The sequence below is a fragment of the Trachurus japonicus genome, chromosome 16, assembly GCF_045865225.1.
Source record: "Trachurus japonicus isolate A0001 chromosome 16, Traja_1.0".
Classification (NCBI taxonomy): domain Eukaryota; kingdom Metazoa; phylum Chordata; class Actinopteri; order Carangiformes; family Carangidae; genus Trachurus; species Trachurus japonicus.
In genome coordinates, this window is record NC_140922.1 from 34,793,399 (window position 1) to 34,819,792 (window position 26,394).

The 26,394-nt window shown below is 45.0% G+C and overlaps 1 protein-coding gene across 1 annotated transcript in view; it reads right to left on the reverse strand.

The window, feature by feature from the left end:
* The window catches only part of col6a4a (collagen, type VI, alpha 4a), an 83,352-nt gene that overhangs the window by 33,610 nt on the left and 23,348 nt on the right, over positions 1–26,394 (reverse strand). The window contains exons 3-15 of the mRNA XM_085803172.1: positions 15,640–15,752; positions 13,333–13,941; positions 12,230–12,817; positions 11,091–11,660; positions 10,362–10,982; positions 9,663–10,223; positions 8,831–9,388; positions 7,850–8,428; positions 6,879–7,457; positions 6,424–6,779; positions 5,327–5,405; positions 3,871–4,016; positions 644–736 (exon numbers count right to left, since the gene is read on the reverse strand). Of these exons, the coding sequence (XP_085659298.1) occupies positions 644–736; positions 3,871–4,016; positions 5,327–5,405; positions 6,424–6,779; positions 6,879–7,457; positions 7,850–8,428; positions 8,831–9,388; positions 9,663–10,223; positions 10,362–10,982; positions 11,091–11,660; positions 12,230–12,817; positions 13,333–13,941; positions 15,640–15,715 (5,415 nt within the window). The 5' untranslated portion in view covers positions 15,716–15,752. The remainder of the gene's footprint in view (positions 1–643; positions 737–3,870; positions 4,017–5,326; positions 5,406–6,423; positions 6,780–6,878; positions 7,458–7,849; positions 8,429–8,830; positions 9,389–9,662; positions 10,224–10,361; positions 10,983–11,090; positions 11,661–12,229; positions 12,818–13,332; positions 13,942–15,639; positions 15,753–26,394) is intronic.

Sequence of the window (26,394 nt, forward strand, 5' to 3'; positions counted from 1 at the left end):
ATTGTGATACTCATGTAAAATCACTGGAGTCAGTTAAATCAATGATTAAATAATTGGACACTTTTATTTGGCACAGGAAGTACTTTTACTGTGATATCAACAGTTTATACTACTGATTAAAGTATTTTTGGGGAACCCTTTAATTTAAAGCCTCTAAATACGTGATAATGTCAAGAAATAACGATCAGTTTCATAGTAATGTCTTGTTTTTCATAAAGGTAAAGATGCTTTTCATACTTTCAAGTTTTTTGGGGAAAGGCCAGAATTTTTCTCCACCAAGTCTTTACAATTGACTGTTATTTCTGGGCTGTTCCTAGACATTATGACACAATTAATTGTTATTTCTTGACATTATCACGTAATTATCGGCCTGTAAATTAAAGTGTTACCTACTTTTGTACTTTTATTTTGAAGGATCCTGTGTGTTGCAGTGAAGTATTTCTACATGACAGTACTTGTACTTGTTAACCCTCTCTGGTCTGGTCTCCGTCAGTCTGGAGATAAACATCATTAACCTTCCATCCTTCAGGTCAAAACGTCTCCGCTTGTTTTATTTTGAAAAGTCGGCGCTCCGACTCAGTTTCCCAAACATTCCTGACGTGTTCGTGTTTAAAGAGTCTGAAGGTTTGTAAACGTCCGTCACCTTTGTCCCCGGGGGGCCCCGGGAGCCCCGCACGCCCTCGTGTCCTGAGCACTTGCACATGACGTTGCAGCATTCCCTGTCTGAGACGGTGTCCTGCAGAGAGACGAGACAGACGTTACAGAAGACGTTATAGAAGACGTTACAGAGGACGTTAGGTGTCCTGCAGAGAGACAGAGGACGTTAGGTGTCCTGCAGAGAGACAGAGGACGTTAGGTGTCCTGCAGAGAGACAGAGGACGTTAGGTGTCCTGCAGAGAGACAGAAGACGTGAGGTGTCCTGCAGAGAGACAGAAGACGTTAGGTGTCCTGCAAAGAGAAGAGACAGAGGACGTTAGGTGTCCTGCAGAGAGACAGAAGACGTTAGGTGTCCTGCAGAGAGACAGAGGACGTTAGGTGTCCTGCAGAGAGAAGAGACAGAGGACATTAGGTGTCCTGCAGAGAGACAGAAGACGTTAGGTGTCCTGCAGAGAGACAGAGGACGTTAGGTGTCCTGCAGAGAGACAGAAGACGTTAGGTGTCCTGCAGAGAGACAGAGGACGTTAGGTGTCCTGCAGAGAGACAGAAGACGTTAGGTGTCCTGCAGAGAGACGAGACAGAGGACGTTAGGTGTCCTGCAGAGAGACAGAAGACGTTAGGTGTCCTGCAGAGAGACAGAGGACGTTAGGTGTCCTGCAGAGAGACGAGACAGAAGACGTTAGGTGTCCTGCAGAGAGACAGAAGACGTTAGGTGTCCTGCAGAGAGACAGAGGACGTTACAGAGGACGTTAGGTGTCCTGCAGAGAGACAGAAGACGTTAGGTGTCCTGCAGAGAGACAGAAGACGTTAGGTGTCCTGCAGAGAGACGAGACAGAAGACGTTAGGTGTCCTGCAGAGAGACAGAAGACGTTAGGTGTCCTGCAGAGAGACAGAAGACGTTAGGTGTCCTGCAGAGAGACAGAAGACGTTAGGTGTCCTGCAGAGAGACAGAAGACGTTAAGTGTCCTGCAGAGAGACAGAAGACGTTACAGAAGACGTTAGGTGTCCTGCAGAGAGACAGAAGACGTTAGGTGTCCTGCAGAGAGACAGAAGACGTTAGGTGTCCTGCAGAGAGACAGAAGACGTTACAGAAGACGTTAGGTGTCCTGCAGAGAGACGAGACAGAGGACGTTAGGTGTCCTGCAGAGAGACGAGACAGAAGACGTTACAGAAGACGTTAGGTGTCCTGCAGAGAGACGAGACAGAGGACGTTAGGTGTCCTGCAGAGAGACAGAAGACGTTAGGTGTCCTGCAGAGAGACAGAGGACGTTACAGAGGACATTAGGTGTCCTGCAGAGAGACAGAGGACGTTACAGAAGACATTAGGTGTCCTGCAGAGAGACAGAGGACGTTACAGAAGACATTAGGTGTCCTGCAGAGAGACAGAAGACGTTAACCCGAGCAGCTCCAGCTCCAGCGTCTCCTCCAACATTGTCCTTCCTTTCTGTCCAACACTAATCTGGATAATCTTCTTGTGTCTCCTCTCTGTAAACACTCTGCTCTTCACTCGGCTCCACTTTGTTTATTTCCTCTTTGCCAGTGGCCGTTTCTCCAACGTGCTGAATAATCTGCATATTTTCTGCAGTCGGACTCGGCAGCAGCAGTAGCTCCCTCAGGGTTCCAGTTCCTGTCCGGACAGGAAAACCTTCACTCCATCACTGAGGAGCCTGGTGGACACCAAACATCTCAGACCAGCACAACCACTCAGACCTGCTCTGTATTCCCTGTGCCCCGAAATGCGAAATTTTGAGCTTCCGCTACAGAACAAACTTGAATTATAGACTTATTTAATTTTTTTCGGGACAATTTCGCATTTCGGGGCTTCAATACAAGAGGGACATTACATACGAGCATATAGGTATTTGGATGTTTTTTGGTGTGTCTTTTTGTTACGAAGACAGTTGGTATCCATTTGCAACCGTCATATGGACATGCACTGCTACGCCGAGACCCCCTGTAACTCAGAGAAGCCACGGAGGACTCTGAAACTTCTCCCAGCCCTTAGTCCACATGAGGGTGAGTAGATAATGAGTGAAATTTCAATTTTGGGTGCACTATCCCTTTAATGCGACGTCCAGAAGTAAAAAGCTAACGTTAGGCTTTAACGGACTACTACACCTCACCACCATTAAGCTTTCCACTGGTTTCAGCTGCTTTATGTTAAAAACATTGTCTAATGGGGAAATGGGACTGTTTCTACTTGTTGAAGAGCCATAAATAACATCAGATAACCTCCATAAGACACTCTGGCCTGTTGGGGTGGTGACGTTTAATGTCCCACAGGGTTTGTAGTCGTATGGAGCAACTTGTTAGCAACCGCCTTTTTGACCACACGTCAAAGCTTCAACATTCACCAGTAGTAGTATTTACTGACGAGAGAACCGGAAGTGATGAAAGCGCTGATGGAGTTCCGGGTTTACGGTAACAAGCTACGCCTACAAACAAACAATCAAACAAAATGCATGACAGGGAACTGTCTGTTTCCTGTCCAAAGTCGTTATGTGGCGCTGTGGCGTAAATGAACTGCTAATTGCAGGAAAGCGACAGAAACTGAGGCAACTGCTGAGCTGAGCCTCCTTCCTGGCTGCAGTCACCCCTGGAATGACGGTGGAACGAGCCGTTTGTCTCTCTGGAATTACGTTTTATCCAGAATTATGAATTATGTCCATCTTGTATCACGTATCCTCTGAGCAACAACACCGTTCGCACTGAATCGGATCTCTACGAATCCGATGAAACTTCCTCATGACGCGGTTTGAACCGGATCACTTGTGGTTTTTGGGTGTTCAGACTGTCAAAAAAATCAAACTAGATACGATCTGGATTTGGAGTGGCAGTGTGAACAAGGCCTGAGAGACGAGTGCAGGTTGTCATGTCTTAGCAGGGTTAATTAGCTTAGCTTAACGTAGCGTAGCTTAGCTTAGCTTAGCTCAGCACAAAGACTGGAAGCAGGGGGAAACTGTGAGTCCGGCTCCGTCCAGCATGAAAAAGCTGCAGGATCTTGTTTTTGTTGGATGAAAAAAAGAAAACAGTCGATACAAACAATCAACTTCCAGCCTGAAACATGAAGCTTCAGCAGCTGCAGTTCCTCTCCCGACCACTAGAGTGAGTCTCCAGCAGACTCAACATGTTAGGGTGAAATCAACAGAAACAAGCTTTGGTTTCTTCAGTATCAGATAAGGAGCCAGCTGACAGTGACTGTGTGTGACTCACGATCTGTTTGAGGATGGTGCTGCCCACGCTCGGCATGCCGACGCTCAGAGGGAGTTTGTATCCGAACCCTCGACCAAACTCCACCATCTGCAGCTGAGCCGTGTCGCGCACTCCCTCCAGAGCCACCACCAGCAGAGCGCTGACGCCTGAGGGCAGAACACACAACATGAGAGGAACCTGCAGAAGTATCGTCACTGTGTTGTATGTATGAGTATCGTCTTTGTGAGTATCATCTTTGTGAGTCTTGTCTTTGTGAGTGTGCACCTGATGTTTGTGTTGATGTGAGTACGACAGCGTTAAGTGCAAGACACCAGACAATTGTCCAAGTCCCTCCGATCCGAGTCCCAAACAAGTCTCAAGTCATTTGGTTCAAGTCTCAAGCAAGTCCAAAGCAAGGGGGCAGTTGTCGGTCTGAGAAGTGAAGCTCACTTCCGCATTCAAAAAGCTGCAATCCCCTGGGCTGTCGCTGGGGGCTGGCTCCAGAAGGGAGCAACTCCAATTGAGCCCCATGTTAAAATAGCCGATTTTACAGCTTAAAAAAACATATTTACAGCCTGGTACATTTTATTTTTTTGGTCTCAACCAATAGTTTCTACCCCCGCACACACTCTGAGGGGGGTGAATTTTTTTTAAACTCTACTGTTTTACTATTATTAGGCTTAAAGTTCTGGCCAATTAGGGCGCAGAACCGTTGAGTGACAGGTCCGGCGACCGCTGCTACGAGGCCAGTGGGCGGGCTCTCGGCCGGCCAACGGCCGCACCGCTCCAAATATGGCAAGTAGAATCCAACATGGCGTGGCTCAAACCCCCGTAGTAGCGGCACAAAACAGACTCCCCCAAACCAATGGGTGACGTCACGGACGCTACGTCCATTCTTTTTACAGTCTATGGTCCAAAGTCTTTTCTTTTGTGGGCAAGTCAAGTCAAGTCGAGTCACAAGGTTATGTCAAGTCAGGGAAACAATGGATCAGTAAACCCATGCAATCAAGCGCAAAAGTGCGTGCTCCCGCTTCGAAAAAAAACAAAACAGAGCCCGTCTGAACCTGCTAGAGCGTGCGCCGTGCACACAAACGAAGTCTTTGCCTTCCAAGTCGAGTCAAGTCGCAAGTCGTTAAATTTGTGACCCGAGTTGACTCGAGTCCGAGTCCCTATGACTTGAGTCCAATTGTCTGCAAGACACTGAGATGATTGGTAGGTACAAAACCAGCTCAGCACATGGAGACGATCTGCAGCTTTTTAATTAACATTAAAACTTACAGGTTAACGAAGCCATCTCCATGACCATTTAACTATGTACTCATTTATAGGATAATATGATCATGTATGCTGTTTCTGTTCTGTGGCTTGACTTTTAACTAATTAATGAATGTGAATTATGAATAATGTATGTATAATAGTAGCTGCAAAGCTGATAAATAAAGTTGCATTGTATTGTATTGTATTGTATTGTTCCTACCAGACTTCCTCAGCAGCTCTGACTGATGCTCCAGGGTCATCACGTCTTCATCGAGTCCGTCTGAGAAGATCACCAGCACCTGATGGACCGGGTCATTAGACATGTTAGACTCCATGCGTTCACACCAGTCTATGGATTAAACTAAGCGATTATTCAAGTGAAGACAAAGAGAAACTCCACCCTTGATACATAAAGAACTGTAGGTTAGAGTATCTAATCCTAAGGTTTTTTTTATTCTGCGTTGTTTATACCAGAGTAAAGAACAAAGCTGTTCTGGTTAACTTGGTGTCGTCTTCCCCTACTGACCAACTTTCCAGAACTTGTTATGGTTTGTTTGGTTCTACATCAACAACACATTTGTGGTTTGGCATCAAGTTCAACTTCAATGAGATCCAGAGGTTTTTTTTAAACTACCAGTGGAAAGTATTTAGGAATCAATTAAGAGTAATGTTCCTTCACTGATCTTCCAAGTCAGAAAACATCGTGTCTCATTTTCACGTATATTTATTTGAAGGAAAAACCAACTCTTCAGATAGTTAAACACCTGGCTGAGCTACAGCTCCTTTGTGCAATCACATGTCTTCACTTCAGCAGAATTTACCAGCAGTGAAGAAGTTTACTGGGTCAAATCAAGTGTAATTGTCCACATTTAACAAACAGATGCACTTCGCCAGAACACCACAAAGAGAATTCTGCAGAAACGAGTCCTGAAACCTCCACATTTGAATATTTCCTGTTCTCTGGTCCTAAAATGTCTGGGTTTGTCAAATGGGTTTTTGGTAAGATGACTGGCATCAGATCTGTGATTAAGACAAGATGTGTTCTCATGATATAAAACAACCCAGTCCAGATTTGTTAAGAAAACTGTAGCTGACTTAACCAGTTAAAAAAAACAAAAAACTACTGTCTTTTAGTGAAGGGAACCAAAGTGATGTGAGCATCAGGGCCAACCCTGATGCTCAACAACACACACAACTTCCCTGCAGCTCAGACTAAAATCTGTACAAACAGAAAAGCATCACTGTACCAGGACAGAGTTTTGGACTGGGATTGTAGTGTGTATATGTCAGACTTTGTGTTGTGCGTCTCAGACTCACCTTCACTCCTGCATTGGACTGAACTCTGAACTTTTCCTCGAAAGACTTCAGCAGTGCCGAGTTGAAATACGTGGGCTCCGTCAAACTCGAGGTCATGACCTTCCTCACAACCTCCTCGCTGTAGTCCTCAAAGTTGAAGTCGTACAGCGTCCGTCCCTCTCGGCCCACCAGCCGGTAGCCGATGTCGGTCTGGATGGTGGCGTTGCGGACGCAGCACAGTCCGGGTACTGACGAGACGTAGTGGGCGATTTCTGGCAGGAAGGTCTGGAGCTTGGAGTGACCGCTGATCAACGTCTCGCCAGCAGCTCCGGTTCTCGCAGAAATATCGAATCCAATGCCGATGTTGATGGTGCAGCCTGCAGCAAAGGGAAACACAAACATGTCAGAGACACAGAGGAATATGTTGGAGACACAGGAAGACAGACAGAGAGCTGGAGACACAATGTTGAACTCACTGCTTTGTTCTTCGACGGGTTTGGATTTGCAGATGGTGTCCAGCACCTTTTGCCTGATCTTTTCCAAGCTACCAAAGTTCTGCACGGTGAACAGCCTCTCCGGGGTGCCGGTGATCTGCAGGAGCTGCAGGTCGTGGATGTCTCCAATGCCGATCACAAACACCTCGATCCCAAGAGCCCTGATACGATCGGCAGCATCTTCTACCTCATCTTGCGATTCGCCGTCTGTGATCAACACCAGATTCTGGGAGATCCCCTCAGATTTCCGGCTGCCCCGTGCCGCTGTGAAATATTCCTTGATGTTATCCAGAGCCGCTCCGATGTTGGTTCCTCCGCCGCGCTGCTGCAGATCTAAGATGCGCTTGCTCACGGCCTGCTCAGTATACATGTCGTTGAGGTAAAACTCTGGCTGAAAGGTGTCGCTGAACTGAGCCACTCCGACACGCACCAAACTTTCATTGACTTTGAAGCCCTTCACTAGATCTGATGTGAAATTCTTCATGATGGTGTAGTCGTCTCGGCCAATGCTGCCTGACTGATCGAGCAGGAAGACCAAGTCGGCCCTCTGTTTCTCACAAACTACAAAGGAGAAAGAGAGGAAGGTTGAGTAGATGATAAATTGAAGAGTCTATGTTGTTGCCTGATATTGTTGCCTCAGATGTTTGCAGATACTGTCAAAGGAGGGACATGTAGGCAACTTGTATATTTGACAATATCACTGAAATGCTAAGTTTACCAACCTTACTACAAACTGAACCCTAATCCAAACCATTTTACTATCTCAGATAATGTCATATTTGGCTTTTTATTTTTCTGTTATTAGAATATTCTGTCAAAAATCACCAACACTAACTAGAACAGTGCATCTAAGTCTTCCAGTGAGGACTAAGTATGGAAATATAGGTTTGCTTTAGGATGCATCTCAGCGTTGAAGATGTGGAACTTCTGTGTCCTCTGATGCTTCCTCTTACCTGGCTTGGTGGAATTGCAGAGAACATGAGAAATATTCTTGTGCAGAGTCTCCAGGGCGTCGAAATTGTCCACGAAGAAAACCCTGGAAGATTCACCACCGGCCATGGTCTCAAGCTCGGTTCTGTCCGCTCCTTCCACTCCGATACTGAAGACGTTGATGCCTTTTTCTAGTAGCGCCTGGGACGGTACTTCCAGATTGTTGGGGTCAGTGGCCTCACCATCAGTGATCACCATGAGGATCTGAGGCACCTGCAGGTCTCTCCGTCCACCGTTGGCAGCATCAAAGTACGGCAAGGAGTATGACAAGGCCTTTCCAGTGTATGTGTCTCCGTACGGCGACTTCAGAGCTGCTATTGCCTGAAGAACATCTCGTTTGGTGGTGTACTGTTTCAAAGTAAAGATGGAGTTGGCCTCCGTGGAGTACATAATGACTCCAAATCTAGTCAGGTCTTTTCCAACTGTGGTTTGGTTCACCATGGCCTCCATAAACTTCTTCATGCTTCTGAACTTCTCTAGGGTGATGCTTGTCGAGCCGTCCACCAGGAAAACGATATCAGCCTTTTCTATCTTCTTACATTCTGGTTGGAAATAAAAGGGACAAAGTGTAAATGTGGTACAATTGTAAAATATCAGTATTTTGTACTTTTTCAAATTATTATTAATGTACCAACTTTCCAGCTCTGATTGATATGATCAGTCTTGTTAACTAGCAAGCTGTCAACCAATCTATCCAACAGACGGGGTTTGTTGACAAACCAAAACTTCTCACCAGATTATATTTTAGTATTCACCAGTATTACAAACAGAGGTCAGTGCCACTTAAGGTTTGCAATGTCGTCCTTCAAGAGTATTTTGTATCATAAAATAAAAGTTATAGATTTCTGTTCTGTGTCTCGTTTACAAACTCTGACTCACTGCATCACTGAACTGTTTTTAAAGTATATTGTGATTCTGGGATTGTCCCAGCTCCCAGCTCTCACCTCTGTCTGGTTCACAGAGCTCCAAGGTCAGCTGGCCCTCCAAGTCCTTCAGGGCATCGAAGTCCCTCTCTGCGTACATCCTGTCCGGTGACCCACTGATCTCCAGCAGCTGGGTGGTGTTGGCATCCACAACTCCGATGGCGTAGACCAACACTCCTTTAGCTCTGAGATCCGCAGCCGGACCTCGGACCTCGTCCTGGGCCTCTCCATCTGTTATCACTACCAGCCTCTGCTTCAGGTTGGGACGACCTCCTCTGGTTGAATCAAAATACTGGGTCACAACTGAGATGGCTTCACCTGTGTGTGTGCCCCCACCTATCTGCTGCATGCTATCGATGGCTGTAGACATTTCGTCTCTGTTGTAGTACTGGCTGAGGGGGAACTCCAGTTTCTGGACAGTGCTGAACTGCATGACACCAACATGCACCTCGTTCTGCCCAACAGCGGACTTCTTGATTACAGATTTCATAAAGTCTTTCATTTTGGTATAGTCTGTGGGGTTGATGCTCCCAGAGCTGTCAATCAAAAAGACAAGGTCTCCTGGTATGTCTTTGCAAGCTGTGGACACATTAGCATAGACATGTCAGTAGACAGTTCTTTCTGCTATTTTCAAAGACACAACTGAAAACAACATGTATTTATATACAGAATCCTTTTAGTTAGAAGTTGAGCACAAAACAAGTTAACAATTCACATCCAACAAAAGACTATGTTGCATAAAATTCCTAATTTTCTATCGCCTGCTTTGTGCCACTGTAGGTTGCTATAACTGCCATATATACAATACAGAAGACATGCATGTTAAAGTCTAGTCCACTATGTTTGTCCTTACCGTCTGTAGTACAGATATCTGTGATGATGTCGTCCTTGATGGGCTTCAAGGCATCGAAATTATGCACAAAGAAAGTCCTTTTGGCATCGCCGGCAATCTCTTGCAGCTCAACGACATCTGCCTGTTTCACCCCGATGGCGTAGACGGTGACACCCTGCGACCTCAGCATCTTTGCAGGAGCAATGACCTCATCAGAGGATTTTCCATCAGTGATGACGATCAGGTATTCTGTGACCTTGTGCCCGCGAGAGGCCATTGCTCTGTCAAACTGTGGGCTCATGAACTCCAGCGCTTTTCCTGTCTCCGTCCCACCTCCCACTTGTCTGATTGCCAGCACAGCTTTCTCCAGGTTCTTGGCATCAGTGTAGGTCGTCAGATCGAATTCCAGTTCTGGGTTATCTGCGTATTTTGCCAGCCCCACCCGGACATGATCTGGCCCGATACGGAATGTGTGAAGAAACTCAACAATAAACTTCTTCATGTCTTCGAAGTCCGCGGGGTAAATACTTCCAGAATGATCAATAAGGAAGAAAATATCTGCTTCATCTGTTTGAACACAGCCTGGAAAGGAAATACAAAAATACTATGAATTCTCTTACCAATCCACTCTGCTTAAAATACTTGTTACCACACATTTTGTGAAGCTTGTTTATATTTGTGTGTATTCAAGTCAACAACTGGATAAACACTGGTTCATACCTTCTTTGATGCCAGTTCTTCTTGTATTGACTGAGATGGCTTGGCGCAAGATGTCAGAGCAAACAACTTTCTGCAGACTCTGCTCCACAGACTTCAGCTTCACAAAACTGTCCACAATGAACATGTGTTTATTGGGGGGATGAGATGCCATCTCCAGCAGCTGGGCCTTATTAGCATCTTTGACTCCTAGGGAGTAAACTGTAACACCAGCCCGACGGAGTTCAGCTGCCGGTTGGGCCACGGAGTCCTGGGATTCACCATCTGTGATCACCACCGCCACCTGCTGGATGCCCTTATCTTTCCTGCTTCCTCTTAGCTTGGTAAAAACATTCTCCCGGGCGAATGTCAGGGCAGCTCCAGTGCTTGTACCTCCTCCATGGTAAGGCAGGATTTTAATGAAATTCAGCAGCTCTTTCTTGTCATTGAAGCTGTCGAGGTAGACCTGTGCTGTGGGCCTGTCGTTGTACATCACGATTCCAACTCGGACTCTGTTTGCGGCGATTTCCAAACCGCTGACGATTGAATGCAGGAAAGTACGTATCAACTGGAAGTTGGGGGTTCCAATGCTCCCTGACTCATCAACAATGAAAACAATATCTGCAAATTTGGCTGCTTTGCAATCTGTGAAAGGAATATCAATGATAAAATCAGCAATTCTTCAAGTAATTTATGTTTGATAATATTTGATAATATTGTAATAATATTAAAACAGTGATAAAAGTGTCTCACCCCCTGTAAGAGTTGAATCCAGATCCTGTGTTTCAAAGATGGTCTTCAGTGTAGGTACAGCATTGCTGATAGAATAGTATGCGTATGGTGCTGTGGCTACGACACGCATATCAGTCACCTGTGAACTGACGCCCATTCCCACCACAGTAACTCCCTCTGATTTGATCTGACGCGCCTGCATATCCACAGAATCGTCTGAATTTTTTCCACCTAAAACAACCAAGTACTGTCGGTAGCCTTGCTCTGCCCGGCTTCCTGCGGCACTGGTGAAAAAATGAGTGCTGGCGTACCCCAAGGCGCTGCCCAGGTTACGTTCTTCGTTGGCTTGCAGCCGGCGCTGGCGGAAACGTCGAACACCAGCCAAGGTCTCATCTTTGGTTTGAAAAGCATTGAGCAGAAATTCCACCTTCATATCTGGACCATACTGAGCCAAGCCAAGACGGTAGGCGTTTGCTCCGATGTTCAGTTGGTTGACCAGTCGGACCAGGATGGTTCTGACCTGCTGGAACTCTCCTTGACTTATGCCACTGTCCACCAGGATGAAAATGTCTGCAAACCTTTCTGCCAGAGCTGAAACAAACAAACCAAAACAACTGATATCACTTGTATTGTTATGTCAGATGAACCTGCCCAGAAAAAGAAAACATTAGAAATGATCAAACTTGTTTCCTGTACTGAAATTGATTCATAATTCTTAAATCAGGATTAAACAACTACAGATAATCCAGATATAGTTTCTAAATAGCAAAGAACCAAGATTCAGGTTGAACAGATTAAAAAGAACCAGCACTTTGCCGGAAGATAAAACCTATTGAATAAGTGAACTATTGTGAGTTCACCACTGTTTGTCCCCATGTCCCAAACAACCTCTGTCTGTTGATGTTATGTAGCTGTGTTAGGTTACTTCTTACAAAACATTATGTGTTATGTCTACAAGCCAGTGTTTTTAAAATATCACATGGAAAAGGATTTGTCCTCAGGTAAAAGGATCGATTGGATTTCTGTGATTGTCTCTGCTGCAGGTTTAAGAACTGCAGTACAGCAACGAGTAGAATCAAGGTTTTTTACAAACAGATGTTTGGACTGTTTTCATCTATTCTTATACTTTATTGCATGATAAACACCATCCTTTGCCTTACCTTGCCTCTGATCGTCCATGGAGACACACACAGTTTTCAGCAGACCCTCTGTTAAGGCCAACAGAGCTTGGTAGCTGTTGATGGTGAACATGAAGCGCTCTGAAGGTCGGCTGGCAATGGACTGGAGCTCCTTCTGGTTTGCGCTTCCCACTCCGATGGCAAACACAATGACTCCGTGCTGCTTCAGGCGCTGGGCGGGCGCATCCACATCATCTGTGGAGTCACCATCAGTGATGATCACAGCGATCTGAGGCACTCGTTGGTTGGCTCGGCTGCCGGCCTGCGCTGTGAAGTACGTGTCCACGAGGAAGTTGATGGCTTTGCCTGTTTCTGTGCCCCCTGTTCGGTAGGGAAATGTGTCTATCTCGTTCAGCACAGCCTGCTTGTCCATGTGGTCCTTCAGCAGGAACTCCTGGTAAGGATCATTACTGTATTGCGCCAAGCCGACCCGAACTTTGTCAGCACCGATGTCGAGGCCTGAGATGACACTGCGGAGAAAGTTCTTGCCCGCTTCGAAGTTTGCTGTGCCGATGCTGGAGGAGCCATCGACCAGGAAGACGATGTCGGCCACAGTGGCTTTGGCACATTCTGCACAGGAGGAAAAGGAAAGTCAGAATTCAGAGCAACGAGAAGAGGAACGTGTCTGTGTAAGTATATTTGTGTACAATATAGCACATAAGTCTGTGTTATTGGGCTATGGAAAGACTTGAAAACTGTTGTTAGTCTTTCAGTTAAGGCATCAAATCCACTGCCTGCTTTAAAAACAACTAGATATGAACTGAACTGAAGAACACAGCATTTCTTTAAATAGGCAGAAACACCTCAGAACCCCCCCCCTAAACCTTACTGCCACCATTGTCATGAAGAGTAAAAACACGATAAAAGCTGTTAATATGTCTATTTCCATTAACAATCTAGGAACAGATTGATGTTCAGAGGCTCAAAAAATGCTACTGGCCCTGGTCAAAGTCAGTGAGTGTCAGTGAATTGTGTTGAATGTTGAAATCTCCCAGAAAAACAAAAATACTTTGCTCTGCCATTGAATGTAAATGATACTGAGGTCAGATCATCACCACCAACTGTGGTGGTAGGACAAATATTACCTTGGGACAACTGCAGGAGTTGTCGTTTGGCTTCCTCTACAGTCGTGCACAGTGTCTGGATGATGCTCTGAGAAATCCCTTGCAGAGCTGTGAAATCAGACACGCTGTAGACGTGCTGGCTGTGCGGCTCGTTGGCTATCTCTTTCAGCTGGTCTTCGTCCGCTTCCTTGATACCGATCGCATACAGAACGATTCCCCTCCTCTTCAGATCCTGGGCGTGGGACTCCACGTTGTCTTGCGATTTGCCGTCGGTGATCACCACGGCGATCTGGGGCACGTTCTGAGCAGCTCGGCTTCCGGCTGCCGCCACAAAGTGCTCCTTCAGCATGAAGTCCAGGCCCAGTCCGGTGTGGGTGCCTCCACCCATGTAAGGTAACGTGCTGATGTACTCGAGTATGTCCGCCTTGTTCTGATAGGTGTTGAGCAGGAACTCGGTGCGTGGAGTGGTGCTGTACTGGACCAGGCCGATGCGGACGTGTTCAGGTCCGACGTCGAAGCCGTTGACCAGGGTGTACAGAAACTGACGGATCTGCTCGAAGTTCTTGGTGCCAATGCTCCACGACCCGTCAACCATGAAGACGATGTCAGCCACGGCCTCTTGTGTGCAGACTGAGAGGGGAAGGTGGTCAGGTCATGGAGAGGTCTTGGAGATAAGACGCCACAGGACGCCACAAGGAAAGCTCGGTAACACTTTACTTGAATAGGTATTCATAAGATTAACATAAAACTGTCATAACCATGACATAACAGCTGTCATTAACATCAATGAATACTTACGACAGCTGTCGTTAAGTGTCATTCGGTAAGTTATGTCACTTTTGATGCAAAGTTGACATTATTTGAGATTATGAGAACTTAAAGTCTGGCAATTAGGTATGCTATGACAGTTTAAATTGTCTTTATGTCAAGTTGTCAGAACAAAAACATCTCAAACAATGTCAACTTTGCATTAAAAGTGACATAACTTACGAATAACACTTAACGACAGCTGTCATAAGTATTCATTGATGTTTATGACAGCTGTTATGTCATGGTTATGACAGTGTTATGTCAATCTTATACCAAAGTGTTACTGAAAGCTCTAACTACTCAAGCAGCTCTGGGCTCTGAGAAAGAGTGCCAGCCAAAGGGGGAGAAAGGTGTGAGCGTGATGATCTACAGATACAGGAGGTGGAGGCAGCTCACGTGGGCAAGCCAGAGGAAGAACAACAAGAGCAGCTGGTTCTCAGGTTGTGGGTGGTTCCTGGACAGGAGCAGGGATCCGCACTGAAAGCACTTACCTTCAGGTGGACTGTTGGAAGCAGAAGCGTGCGGAAAATGGAAACAGAAAGTGGAGTTGCTCACAGCTGGTGCTCATTTTCTTCATAAAGTGGTGATGGAAGAAGCAGAAGATGGACAGAGTGCTGGTCCAACCCTACCTTTTCCTTTGACATCTCCTCTTCTGCTCACACATAAGCTATCATCACCTCATCTTGGACAAACCTTACACCCATCATCAGCCTCTTTGTGTCCATATTTATTTACCTTCATAGTTTTCTTAAGATGTGTCCTCAGCCTTATTACTTTCAAGAGATTAAAATCTACAGAGTTTCCTGTTGGAGTAGAGTCAAACTGGCACAGGACCACAAACATAGCTCAGGTTAATCAGATCCAAACAGGAAACTTTGTGTTGTTGGAGAAAACTGAGACTATGATGATGTAATGTCAAGATCATTGGACACAGGAAGATGAAAGTCTGTATTAAAAAGCACTTTCATTTCATTATGTTGTGGTCATGTTCAATAGTAATTGGCGAGTGCTTGATGCTCAAAGTGTCTTCGGTAAGTCAATGTATTCCCTTACCTTTGAAGACAAATCTCCAGGGCGTAATTAGGTTTTATGGGCTTTTGTTTACATATGGAAATCATAAGAAAACTATGAAGGATTGTTTATTTTTTCTGTACAGGCTTTGCTGATCAAACCCATTAAAACTAAACAATCTTGTGAATCATTTGTGAATCAGTAAATGCATCATATCCATGTGCTCGGCAGAGAAACACATTCCTGTGCAAGGTTAGTAAAAGTGCTCTGTACGTGTTCACAATAAACTTGAGCTGCAGGACATACCACACACACATGTATGCACTGTGTGTGTCTGTGTGTGTGTGTGTCGAATGCCTTTCTTAGTATACACTAAATACCCAATTGGTTTTACAGATGTTGTGGCTGTGATGTAAGGCTGAGGCTGAGACGGAGGGGCACGTATGCCATGATCCTTTATGTGCTGGTATGCAGGAAGTTAAGTCATTGCTGCATAATCGCACCCACCTGTCTTCTGAGCGGTGTTGCCGTAGAAACACACTGCCATGATGAGGCCGAGGAGAAGACCCCGCCCCCCCTCCATGCTGGCTCAGTGGTGGCTCTCGGGTTTCTCTCTCTTCCTGCGGCACAAAGACAAAGACAAAGACGGCCATAAAACGCTGAGAACCGATCCGGTTGACATCTGGAAGGACTCAGTCATAGACACGCCCCCACGCAGCCCCCCCACCCCCACCCCACCCTGACTCTGCATCACTGAACTCAACTTTCCCCCCAAGAACACCTCTGATCAAAAGAGCAGGCGACCATCTTGGTGCAACATTAAAAGAGGAATGTACACAACTCTTTAATGTGCGAGCCAAAATACCAAACTAGCATTAGCATCGCTCACAAACACATTCAGCTGTGGTTTAAGAACTCAGACAATTTCAATGAGGTGAAAATGGTTTAATTACAATGTAAAATAAGAGGAATTCAACTTTAAATCTTTCTATAAAGTCTTAACCAAAGGACACAGACAGGACAAAGCTAACGTTAGCATCAGTAGCTGTTTACACTCACCAGTCAAGAAGAAACATGAGATTATTCCATCAGTCTCAAGCAGCTGTGTCCAGAGGTGCAGACAAACATGGATGTTCATGTCTCTCTAAACAGTTTATATTTACCTTGGTGTTTGTTTCCACCTCTGGATACAGATGTTAGCGAGTGAAGGAATGATCACAAGTCTGTGTGCTGCTAAGTAAACTGACGCTAACGCTAAATTTAGCTAAGTGGCAACGATACAAAAACTTGAAAAGAGCTGATTTCAGGTGAGGTTAGTGATATTGACATATTTAACTCATTAATTATGAAATAAGAATCTTTAATTTGAGCTAGAGTGATGAAACTTCATCGTGAAAACGTAACAACCTCAGGTCAGTTCATTTTAAGGCACAAACTATGTTGCATGTTTCCTATTCTGTTGTTAAACAAGTTGAAGTGGTTGAAACTCAAAAACTTTCCAAGAATATTTGTCTTATTTCTTGTAAAAATGTCTCATTTCTAGTCTAAACTAATCTCTTTCCACTTAAAATAAGACTCATCACCTAAAAATTAACTTGTTTTCAGATAATTTTCACTTGTTTCAAACTAATTTTCAATTGAAATAAGTAGAAAAATCTGCCAGTGAAAGCAAGTTTTTTGTGCTTGGAATAAGAAAGAAAAACTACTTATTTCAAGTGAAAATATGCTTGAAAGAAGTGAAACGTGTCTAAAAACAAGCTACTTTTTAATGTGATGATTCTTATTTTAAGTATAATTAGATTTGTTTTGACTAGAAATGACATTTTGATTAGAGATAAGACAAATATTCTTGGTAAGATTTTGCGTTTTTGCAGTGTGGATCACAAACCCGCCCAGTGATTTCGCAGGCCGACAGTTATGTCGCCTATTTAACTCTTGTGACACCGGCGGGCTGAGCAGTGGGGGCATAAACTGGGCGTCTTCTGCACCGTCAGTGGTAATTACCTAATTTAAAAATCGAATTTAAAGACCACAACGGCTGCAGTGGGATCACACAGAGTAAATCACGTTGGGCCAATCCGATCCGATCCGGGTTGGGGTTCCCCGCACAGAACATTAATCACTCCATCACATCAGTGACAGACGAGCAGGTTCTGATTGGATCCAGATGCTTGGACAAGGACTTTAGTATTTTTTGGGGGGCTCTTAGGCCTTTAATTGGTAGGAATCGAACTGGGAGCCACTGCAGCGAAGACAGACTTTTTGAAGGGCAGGGACGAAAAGGGAAAAAAAGGGCACATATAGCGAGTCATCACTAAAAAGGGCACTTCAGCACAGTTTTGGCTCCTAGGGGGCACTTAGGGCACTTTTTGGCTCCTAGAGGGCACAAAAGCACGCGTTTTGGCTCCTAGAGGGCAGTTTAGCACATGTTTTGGCTCCCAAAAGGGCATTTCAACGCACGTTTTGGCTCATGTTGCACTTAATGTTGAATTATTGAGTCAATGTCTTGAGAGGAGACGTTTTCTCTGTGACCCTGAAGTGACCGTGGGAAACCGACGCCGTCGTCTCTGAGAAAATGTTTGAAATGTTGTTTTATGAACTCTCTGTAGATTCTCTAATCTCACATGTTTAACACTGACGACGAGCCAACCATTTCATTCCTTGCTCTTTTCATTATATCACTATGAGACGGTGGAGCCATCGCAGCGTTAAATTCAACTACTTTGTTGTTTGTTGTGTTTTACAGCAAAAGCACCGTGAACCAAACAGTAAATTGTGAAAGCCGACACGTGGTTGTGTTTTAGCATTTTAATTTTAAAACAAAACACTGGTCGTCTCGGTCCACGCTCTGCTGCAACCGGGGCTCTGTTTTACTTCCTTTTTTCTTTCGTTTACTTGAAATCTCAGAGTTTGTGTTTTATTTTGAAAACCCTGGGGTTGTGTTTTTGAGTCAAGGTCAAATTCAACTTCACTTTCGCTACTGTTGCATGTACAGGACAAACAGGGGATCAACGGTTAGTTTTCTCAGTGAAAACAACACCAAAAAAAGTATGAAAACTCTACAGTAGGCTAGCCTGGATCAAATATAAATCTCAGGTGTTTTTAATTTTGAAAACTCTCGGGTTGTGTTTTTGAGTCAAAGTCAAAATTCGAATTCCTTGGACAAACACAATTTAGTTTCCTCTCGGACCCTCTGTAAAAACATCAAATAAAGTACAAAAACGTATGAAATAAAGATGAGGATAAAACATAAATCAAATCTAAAATATCAAACGCATCTATATTTTTGAAATCTCAGAGGTTTTTTTTTTATTTTGAAATTATTCTGGAGTTGTGTTTTTAAGTCAAAGTCAAATTCATGTACAGGACAAACAGAGGATCAAAAATTTGAAAACAACAAATAAAGGACGAAAACTTTACAATATTAATGAGTATAAAAAATGAATAAATAAAGATGAGGATCAAATATAGGCTACATCTCGGGGGTTGTTGTTTTATTTTGAAAACTCTCTTTCAACAGCTGCAGAGGAGAGGAACCTTCAGTCTGACTGTAGCTGGAGACAAACAAACTGGCCTCAGTTCAGTTCAGTTTAGTTCAGTTCCTCTTTACAGCTGGACACGTTTTTATAATAAATCTTTAATTTTCCATCCGGACCAGAATCAGAATCAGAATCAGAAGGAGAAGAGGAAACTGAAGTGATTGTGTGTTTGTGAGGAGGAGGAGGAGGAGGAGGAGGATGAAGAGGAGGTCTGTGTCTGTGCAGCCTGGAGGTTTCCATGGTTTCCTGGTTTCAGATGGTTGAGTGTCGTGTGAAGGACGATGTCGAACTAAAACCTCCAGACTTCCTGCAGCATCACAGAGAAGACCAGAAACAGTCTGGCAGTTTGGCTCAAACCAGAAGAATAAGAACTCCTTCAATCTGCCCACACTCACTCTTCTCCTCCTCCTTCTTCCTCTTCTTTTTCTCCTTCTCCTTCTTTTTCTCCCTCTTGTTCTTGTTCTTCTTTTTCTCCTTTTCCTACTTCTTTGTCTTCTTCTCCATCTTCTCCGTCTTCTTCTTTTTCTCCTTCTACTTTTTCATATATATACTGATACCGCCTTCTGCTTCTCAGCGTACGTCAACACGGCCGCCATCTTGGTCCGGAGTTACTGACCATAGACAGTCAGACCTGGTCAGACCCTTGTAGAACACATTTCAGTGTATTCAGTTTGTGTGTCTGAGTATGTAAGTGTATGTTTAATACATTTTAAAAAAAGAAAGGTTTTGTTGTTGTATCATAAATATAAGTGTCTGACATTTATAATAAACCAAGTGGCTGGAAAATCGGTTGAATATTCAGTGAGTTATGGCGATTTTAAAGGGACAACGAGGAGTTTTGTTAAAGCGAAGTGTTTCCACACTACATTTATGAGCCTCCGCACCGTGAAATTCTTTGACCGGCGCAAGACAGACTCATGTTTTCATTCATCAAGAATTAAAGTCAGAGGTTGGAAGACGATCACATACCGTCGTAGTTCCCACCATAAACGGAGATTCTGCTGCGTTATTCTCATGACTCGCCACGAAACCGAAAGTAAAGAAACGCTGGTCGGCTCGCCCAGCATTTCCACCACCACTAATAATAACAAAATAACCATAGAGACAAAACCATAGATTTATCTAAAATGGACCATTAACAAGTGTGGGTAGCGTAGATTCATCCACATTAATATGAGACTGTTTTATTGTCGCGGAATTTTTCGTTCTGCTGATGGAGAAACTCCTCGATGTCCCTTTAATGGTTGATAAACCTCTGCCTCTGTTGACTAGTGCAGTACACCATAGGCTTCCCCCTGACCAAGATGGCCGCCGCGTTGACGTATTCCACTCAGTAGAGCTGCCTGGGAACGCAGCATCTAGTCAGTATAAACTGTATATCTATGCTACTTTTTCTCCTGCTCTTCTTCTTCCTCTCCTTCCTCCTCCTCTCCTCCTGCAGTCCCAGCGAGGCCGTCTGTCCGTCTGTCCGGCCGTCTGGCTGGCGGCCCCCCGAGCCCCGACAGCGAGCAGCCGCTGCATCTGGATCAGTTTTCCGGCCTGACGGATCCATTTCCTGTGACTGAGGTGGAGCTGCAGCGGCCGGCGCCTCCACCGGGTCTCAGCTCGGATCTCTGCCTCTTCCTGGAGGATCATCGCCGGGATGAGGACGAGCTGCTGCTGCTGCTGCTGCCGCGGCAACGCAGCTTCATTCACAAAGGAAACTATTCTATTCTATTAGCACGCATCGCGCACATCTGTATGCAGCTGCAGGCGGCCGCCCAGATGTTGCAGCAGAACATTCCTGAATCACAAAGTGACAATAAATCAGCTGATTGTTTGTCTGAACGCACAAACACGTCGATGCTGAATAAACTCTGAGCTACTGCAGACACACACACACACACACACACACACACACACACACACACACACACACACACACACACACATCTGTCTACAGGTGAAACACATCAGAGTCCAGAGAGCTGAGTGTAGGTCTGTGTGCGTGTGCGTGTGCGTGCGTGTGTGTGTGTTTTTGTAGTGAACACAGTTGTGTAATAACAGTCTAGCTGCAAAGGAAGGCGGCGGCCATCTTTGATTCACAGATGTAGAAACATCTGTTTGATCTGGAACTTCTAATGATGAAACCAAATCCTGCAGCAGGAGATTCAGAGAGTTCTCCTCATCCTCTTCCTCCTCCTCCTCTTCTTCCTTTTCCTGCTCTTCATCATCATCCCTCCTCTTCCTCCACCCCTTCTACTCTTCCTCCTCCTCCTCCTCTTCTTCTTCATTTTACACCTCTTCTTCTTCCCCCTTCTTCTCCTCCATCTCCTCCTCCCCCTCCTTCTCATCTTCCTCCTCTTCCTCCTCCTCCTCTTCCCTCTCCTCTTCCTCCTCTTCTTCATTCTACACCTCTTCTTCTCCTCCATCTCCTCCTCCTTTCTCCTCTTCCTCCTGCCCCCTTCCTCCCTTTCTTCTTCCTTCTCCTCCTCTTCCTCCCCCTCCTCCAACTACTACTCCTTTTTCTCCTCTTCTTCCTCCTCCTCTTCCTCCTTTTCTTCCTCCTTCTCCTCTTCCTCCTCCTCCTCTTCTTCATTCTACACCTCTTCTTCTTCCCCCTTCTTCTCCTCCATCTCCTTCTCCTCTTCCTCCCCTTTTTCCTCCTCATCCTCCTCTTCTTCCTCCCCCTCCTCCAACTACTACTCTTTCTTCTCCTCCTCCTCTTCCTCCATCTCCTCCTCCTTCTTCTCTTCTTCCTCCTCCTTCTCCTCTTCTTCCTCCTCCTTCTCCTCTTCCTTCTCTTCCTCCTCCTCTTCCCCCTCATCCTCCTCTTTCTCCTCTTCCTCCAGCCCCCCTTCCTCCTTTTCTTCCTCCTCCTCCTCCTCCTCTTCCTCCTCCTCTTCTTCTTCCTCCTGCCCCCTTCCTGCTTTTCTCCCTCCTCCTCCTCCTCTTCCTCCTGTTTTTCTACCCCCCTCTTCCTCCTCTTCTTCATTCTACACCTCTTCTTCTTCCCCCTTCTTCTCCTCCATCTCCTCTTCCTCCCCTTGTTCCTCCTCATCCTCCTCTTTCTCCTCTTCCTCCAGCCCCTTTCCTCCTTTTCTTCCTCCTCCTCCTCTTCTTCTTCCTCCCCCTCCTCCAACTACTACTCCTTTTCCTCCTCTTCTTCCTCCTGTTTTTCTACCCCCTCTTCCTCCTCCTCCTCCTCCTGCAGCCGGTCTGAGATGTTTCTGTTCTTCCTCTGAGGGTTTTGCAGCAGCTTCTAAAGAGTCACTGAGATCTCCCACTCTCCTCCGGGGACAGTGAAGGCAGCACGGCCAACATGACAATAACCAGCACCGGTACTGAACCTACATAATGTTTCTGTGTATATGTGTGTGTGTTTGAACATGTGTTAGCATGTGTGTCTGCCCCCCTCCCCTCCCCCACCAACATGGTTTAGATCTGTGTGTAATCACCAGCCGAGGGGCCGGGGCCCCCGAGGGAGGGGGTGGGGGGGGGGTCCAGCCCGGCCGGTCCAGTGTAATGTGAAGCATGTGAAGGTAATCAGGCTGATGGAGCTGTATTTACCCGGACCTCCGCGCTCCGATCCGGTTCTGTTTATTTAGTCAGAGCTGCAGAGACTGTAGGACTCTGATGATAATGATGATGGTGAGGAGGGGGGTGGGGGGTGGGGGGTGGGGGGGCTCAGTGTTTAGAGCCTCAGACTGGAGTGAAGTGGGCTTTTCCTCTCTGATCCACTCACGGTTGAAGGTCGTCTGAAGGTCGACATCAGACCTCTGATCAGATTTTATCAAGTGTCGATGTCCAGATGTGACAAATGAGGCGGTAACACTTTACCTGTGTTCATAAGATTGACATAACACTGTCATAACCATCAATGAATACTTATGACAGCTGTCGTTAAGTGTCATTCGGTAAGTTATGTCACTTTTGATGCAAAGTTGACATTATTTGAGATATCCTTGTTATGAGAACGTGACATCATTTGTAAAGTTTGTCCATTAGGTCTGCTATGACAGTTTAAAATGTCTTTATGTCAAGTTCTCATAACAAAAACATCTCAAACAATGTCAACTTTGCATCAAAAGTGACATAACTTACTGAATGACACTTAACGACAGCTGTCATAAGTATTCATTGATGTTTATGACAGCTGTTATGTCATGGTTATGACAGTGTTATGTCAATCTTATGAATACCTATTCGAGTAAAGTGTTACCAATGAGGCTCTGAGCAGAAGGACGTTCTGTCTCTGTTCGAGCTATAGGGATGTACAGCCAGTGCAGTATTTGGATTCGGAGTCGTATCCGGGAAGAAACCGGAAGTGGGCGCACTTTATTTTAATTTTATTTATTTAAAAGGGACAATACACATTAATGAACATTCGTACGTGTGCACAAATGTAAATGCGTCAGAGTTAGCAACTTGCTAATTTGCATCCGTAGTCACTGACTTCAGCCGAGCTAGTGCTACGCCAAGCTAGCCGGCTAACTTCCGCTTTAGCTCTGGGCTAACTAGAACGGGAATAAAATAATTGAATCGTGCGGCTCTTCTAGACTTTCCAAACGTAATCGGACTGAAAACTGTCAACTGTTTTCTTGTCTGTAACAACATCTGTGTCACGTCTGCCCGTCCTGGGTGAGGGATCCCTCCTCTGTTGCTCACCCTGAGGTTTCTCCTGGTTTTCCCTGTTAAAAGGGTTTTCCATGGAGTTTCTCCTCAGTGGATGTGAGGGTCTAAGGACAGAGGATGTTGTTGTGATGCCATGTAAAGCCCTTTGAGACAAACTGTTGGTAAAAACGGGCTATACAAATAAAATTGCCTTGCCTTGCCTTGAATGGATCACATTCTGGTAGTGAAACCAGTCGTTTCGACACTCAAAAAAAATTATCCACCGTTTTATAGCCGCTTCTTTTCCCATTATCGTCTATGAGAAAAATGCTAAGTTGTTGAACGGTGACCCTGGAAGTATCGGTGAGCACTTCCTGTCTACTGTGATGCAATGCATGCTGGGAGTTGCTGTTTCTTTGCAACCCTAACGTGAACTAGACACGTTAAGGTGCATTAGCGCTTCCTACTGTGTTGGAGTGTGAACCAGAACCACCTGGTTATGTTGCTGTTGCTGATCCAAACGTTTCTTTTTCTTTAGAAAAAAGCTCCCGGATAATGAGGAGAAACTTCGGACAGAAAAACTATTCTTTCTGGTTCTGTTTATTTAGTCAGAGCTGCAGAGACTGTACGGACTCTGATGATAATGATGATGGTGGTGGGGTGAGGGGGGGGCAGTGTTTAGAGCCTCAGACTGAAGTGGGCTTTTCCTCTCTGGGACGGGACGGTGAGATGATGGTTCTGTGAAGGTCGTCTGAAGGTCGGCATCAGACCTCCGATCAGACAGGTCTTGGTTTTATCAAGTGATTTCAATCTCCAGATGTGACGTTAGCGAATCTGTCTTTGTTTGATAACGAGCAGTTGGTGAAACGATATCATCTGGACAGAGCTCGTATCGTCCTTGTCACAGATTTGATAAGTGACTTCATTTCACCAATAACCTTTAAAGGGACAACGAGGAGTTTTGGAAAGCGAAGTGTTTTCATATGACATTTACCATGAGCCTGAGGGTCTAAGGACAGAGGATGTTGTTGTGATGCCATGTGAAGCCCTTTGAGACAAACTGTTGGTAAAAACGGGCTATAGGCTACTAATAAAATTGCCTTGCCTTGCCTGAAATTCTTGGACTGGTGAAAGATGGACGTCTTGCCAAGAATGTTTTCATCCAATCAACAATGAAAGTCAGAGGTTGGAAGACCATAAACGGCGATTCGGCGGCGTTATTCCCATGACCCACCGGGCAGTGTCCGCGAAACTGAAAGTAAGGAAACGCTGGTCGGCTCGCCCAGCATTTCCACCATTAATTATAATAATAACAAAATAACGATAGAGACAAAACTATATATTTATCAAAATGGGCCCATTAACAACTGTGGGTAACGTAGATTCATCCACATTAACGTGAGACTTTTTTTATAACCAAATAGAAACTCCTCGTTGTCCCTTTAAAGGTCAACAGAATGCTTCGATTTCTCGCGACTGGAAAAAGGCGACAATGTAACACTTCAGATTCAGTCCTATTCTTCACTAGAAGTGTGAGTAAGACGCTTGATAACTTCTAGGTGCAGCTTTCAGCCAAGATTTTTTTTAAACTCATAAGTCGACTCTTGGCAATTGATAAATACGGTCTCTGTTCAGCAGCTTCTCCAGGTCTCAGCCCAGTGGGCGGAGCCTCCTCTACATATTCATTCATCAATGGGCTCTTTGCACAGCTCCACTACTTCCTGAACTTAATGCTGCTCCTTTGTTTCCTGTCTTACATTATTGGACAAACTGATTAATGTAAGACAGGAAACAAAGGAGCAGCATTAAGTTCAGGAAGTAGTGGAGCTGTGCATAGAGCCCATTGTCTCCACTTCTGATTAGTCAACGTCAGGATTTTTTGATCAGTCTGTTGATCCAGAAAGACGAGATGTTTTCAGTTTATAACTCGTGATACAGAACAGGATGACTTGGCACTTTGATCAATTTTTTAAAAACATTTTAAATCATCACAGCAGCTAAAACTATTTTCTGATGATTTGTTTCAGTTATGTTGTAACTGTCTCTGATTTTACAAACTCATTTCAAATGAATGTAATTCTTATTTGTAGTGTTTTGGCTCAGATGGAGCAGTTTGGGTGTGGACTTGAAAAGAACTGTTTTTCAACATGTTTTTTACATCAACCATTATCTACTGTCTCAGCCAGTTCTGTCCAAGTAGATTCACTAACACCTGTGGTCCAATCACTGAGACGTGAGCTGGCGGCTGAAACACAAAGAGACGTGAAGCTGGAAATCATTAACACATAATGATCCTGCGCCTCCGGACACAAACAAACTGATCTCAATTAAGTTTCAATGTCCCGCCCCTCAGCTTGTAAAAAACCACTACAGTAAATAACTGGAGTAAAAGAAACACCGACTCTGTCTGAGTGAAACTGATTCTCTGTTTTATCATTTGATGAAGAGAATAAGACATTTCACACCTATGGTACGGTGGCCCAGAAGGGTCAACTCACTGCAGCTTCAGAAAACAACTTCATCAACCCAACAGAGAGTGTTTCTGGGGACACGATAAAGGAAATACCAGGCTGTGTCTGAAATCCCCCCTACTCTCTATCTAGTGACCAGTTGTTGTAGTGGTGTCCGAATGTTTAGTGATTATTAATGTTCACTATATAGTGACTGAATCTATCCCACAATTCACCACGAAATGAAGTGAACATCCGATGGTCAGTAACCGGAGCAAGATATCCCATCATGCATTGCGGTCAAGGATCACCGTTACCACAGAGCGACCGGTGTAGCTACCAAATAAATGAAGTAGTGACCGGTGTAGCTACCAAATAAATGAAATAGTGACCGGTGTAGCTACCAAATAAATGAAGTAGTGACCGGTGTAGTTACCAAATAAATGAAGTAGTGACCGGTGTAGTTACCAAATAAATGCAGTAGTGACCGGCGTAGCTACCAAATAAATGCAGTAGTGACCGGTGTAGTTACCAAATAAATGAAGTAGTGACCGGTGTAGCTACCAAATAAATGAAGTAGTGACCGGTGTAGTTACCAAATAAATGAAGTAGTGACCGGCGTAGCTACCAAATAAATGAAGTAGTGACCGGCGTAGCTACTAAATAAATGAAGTAGTGAC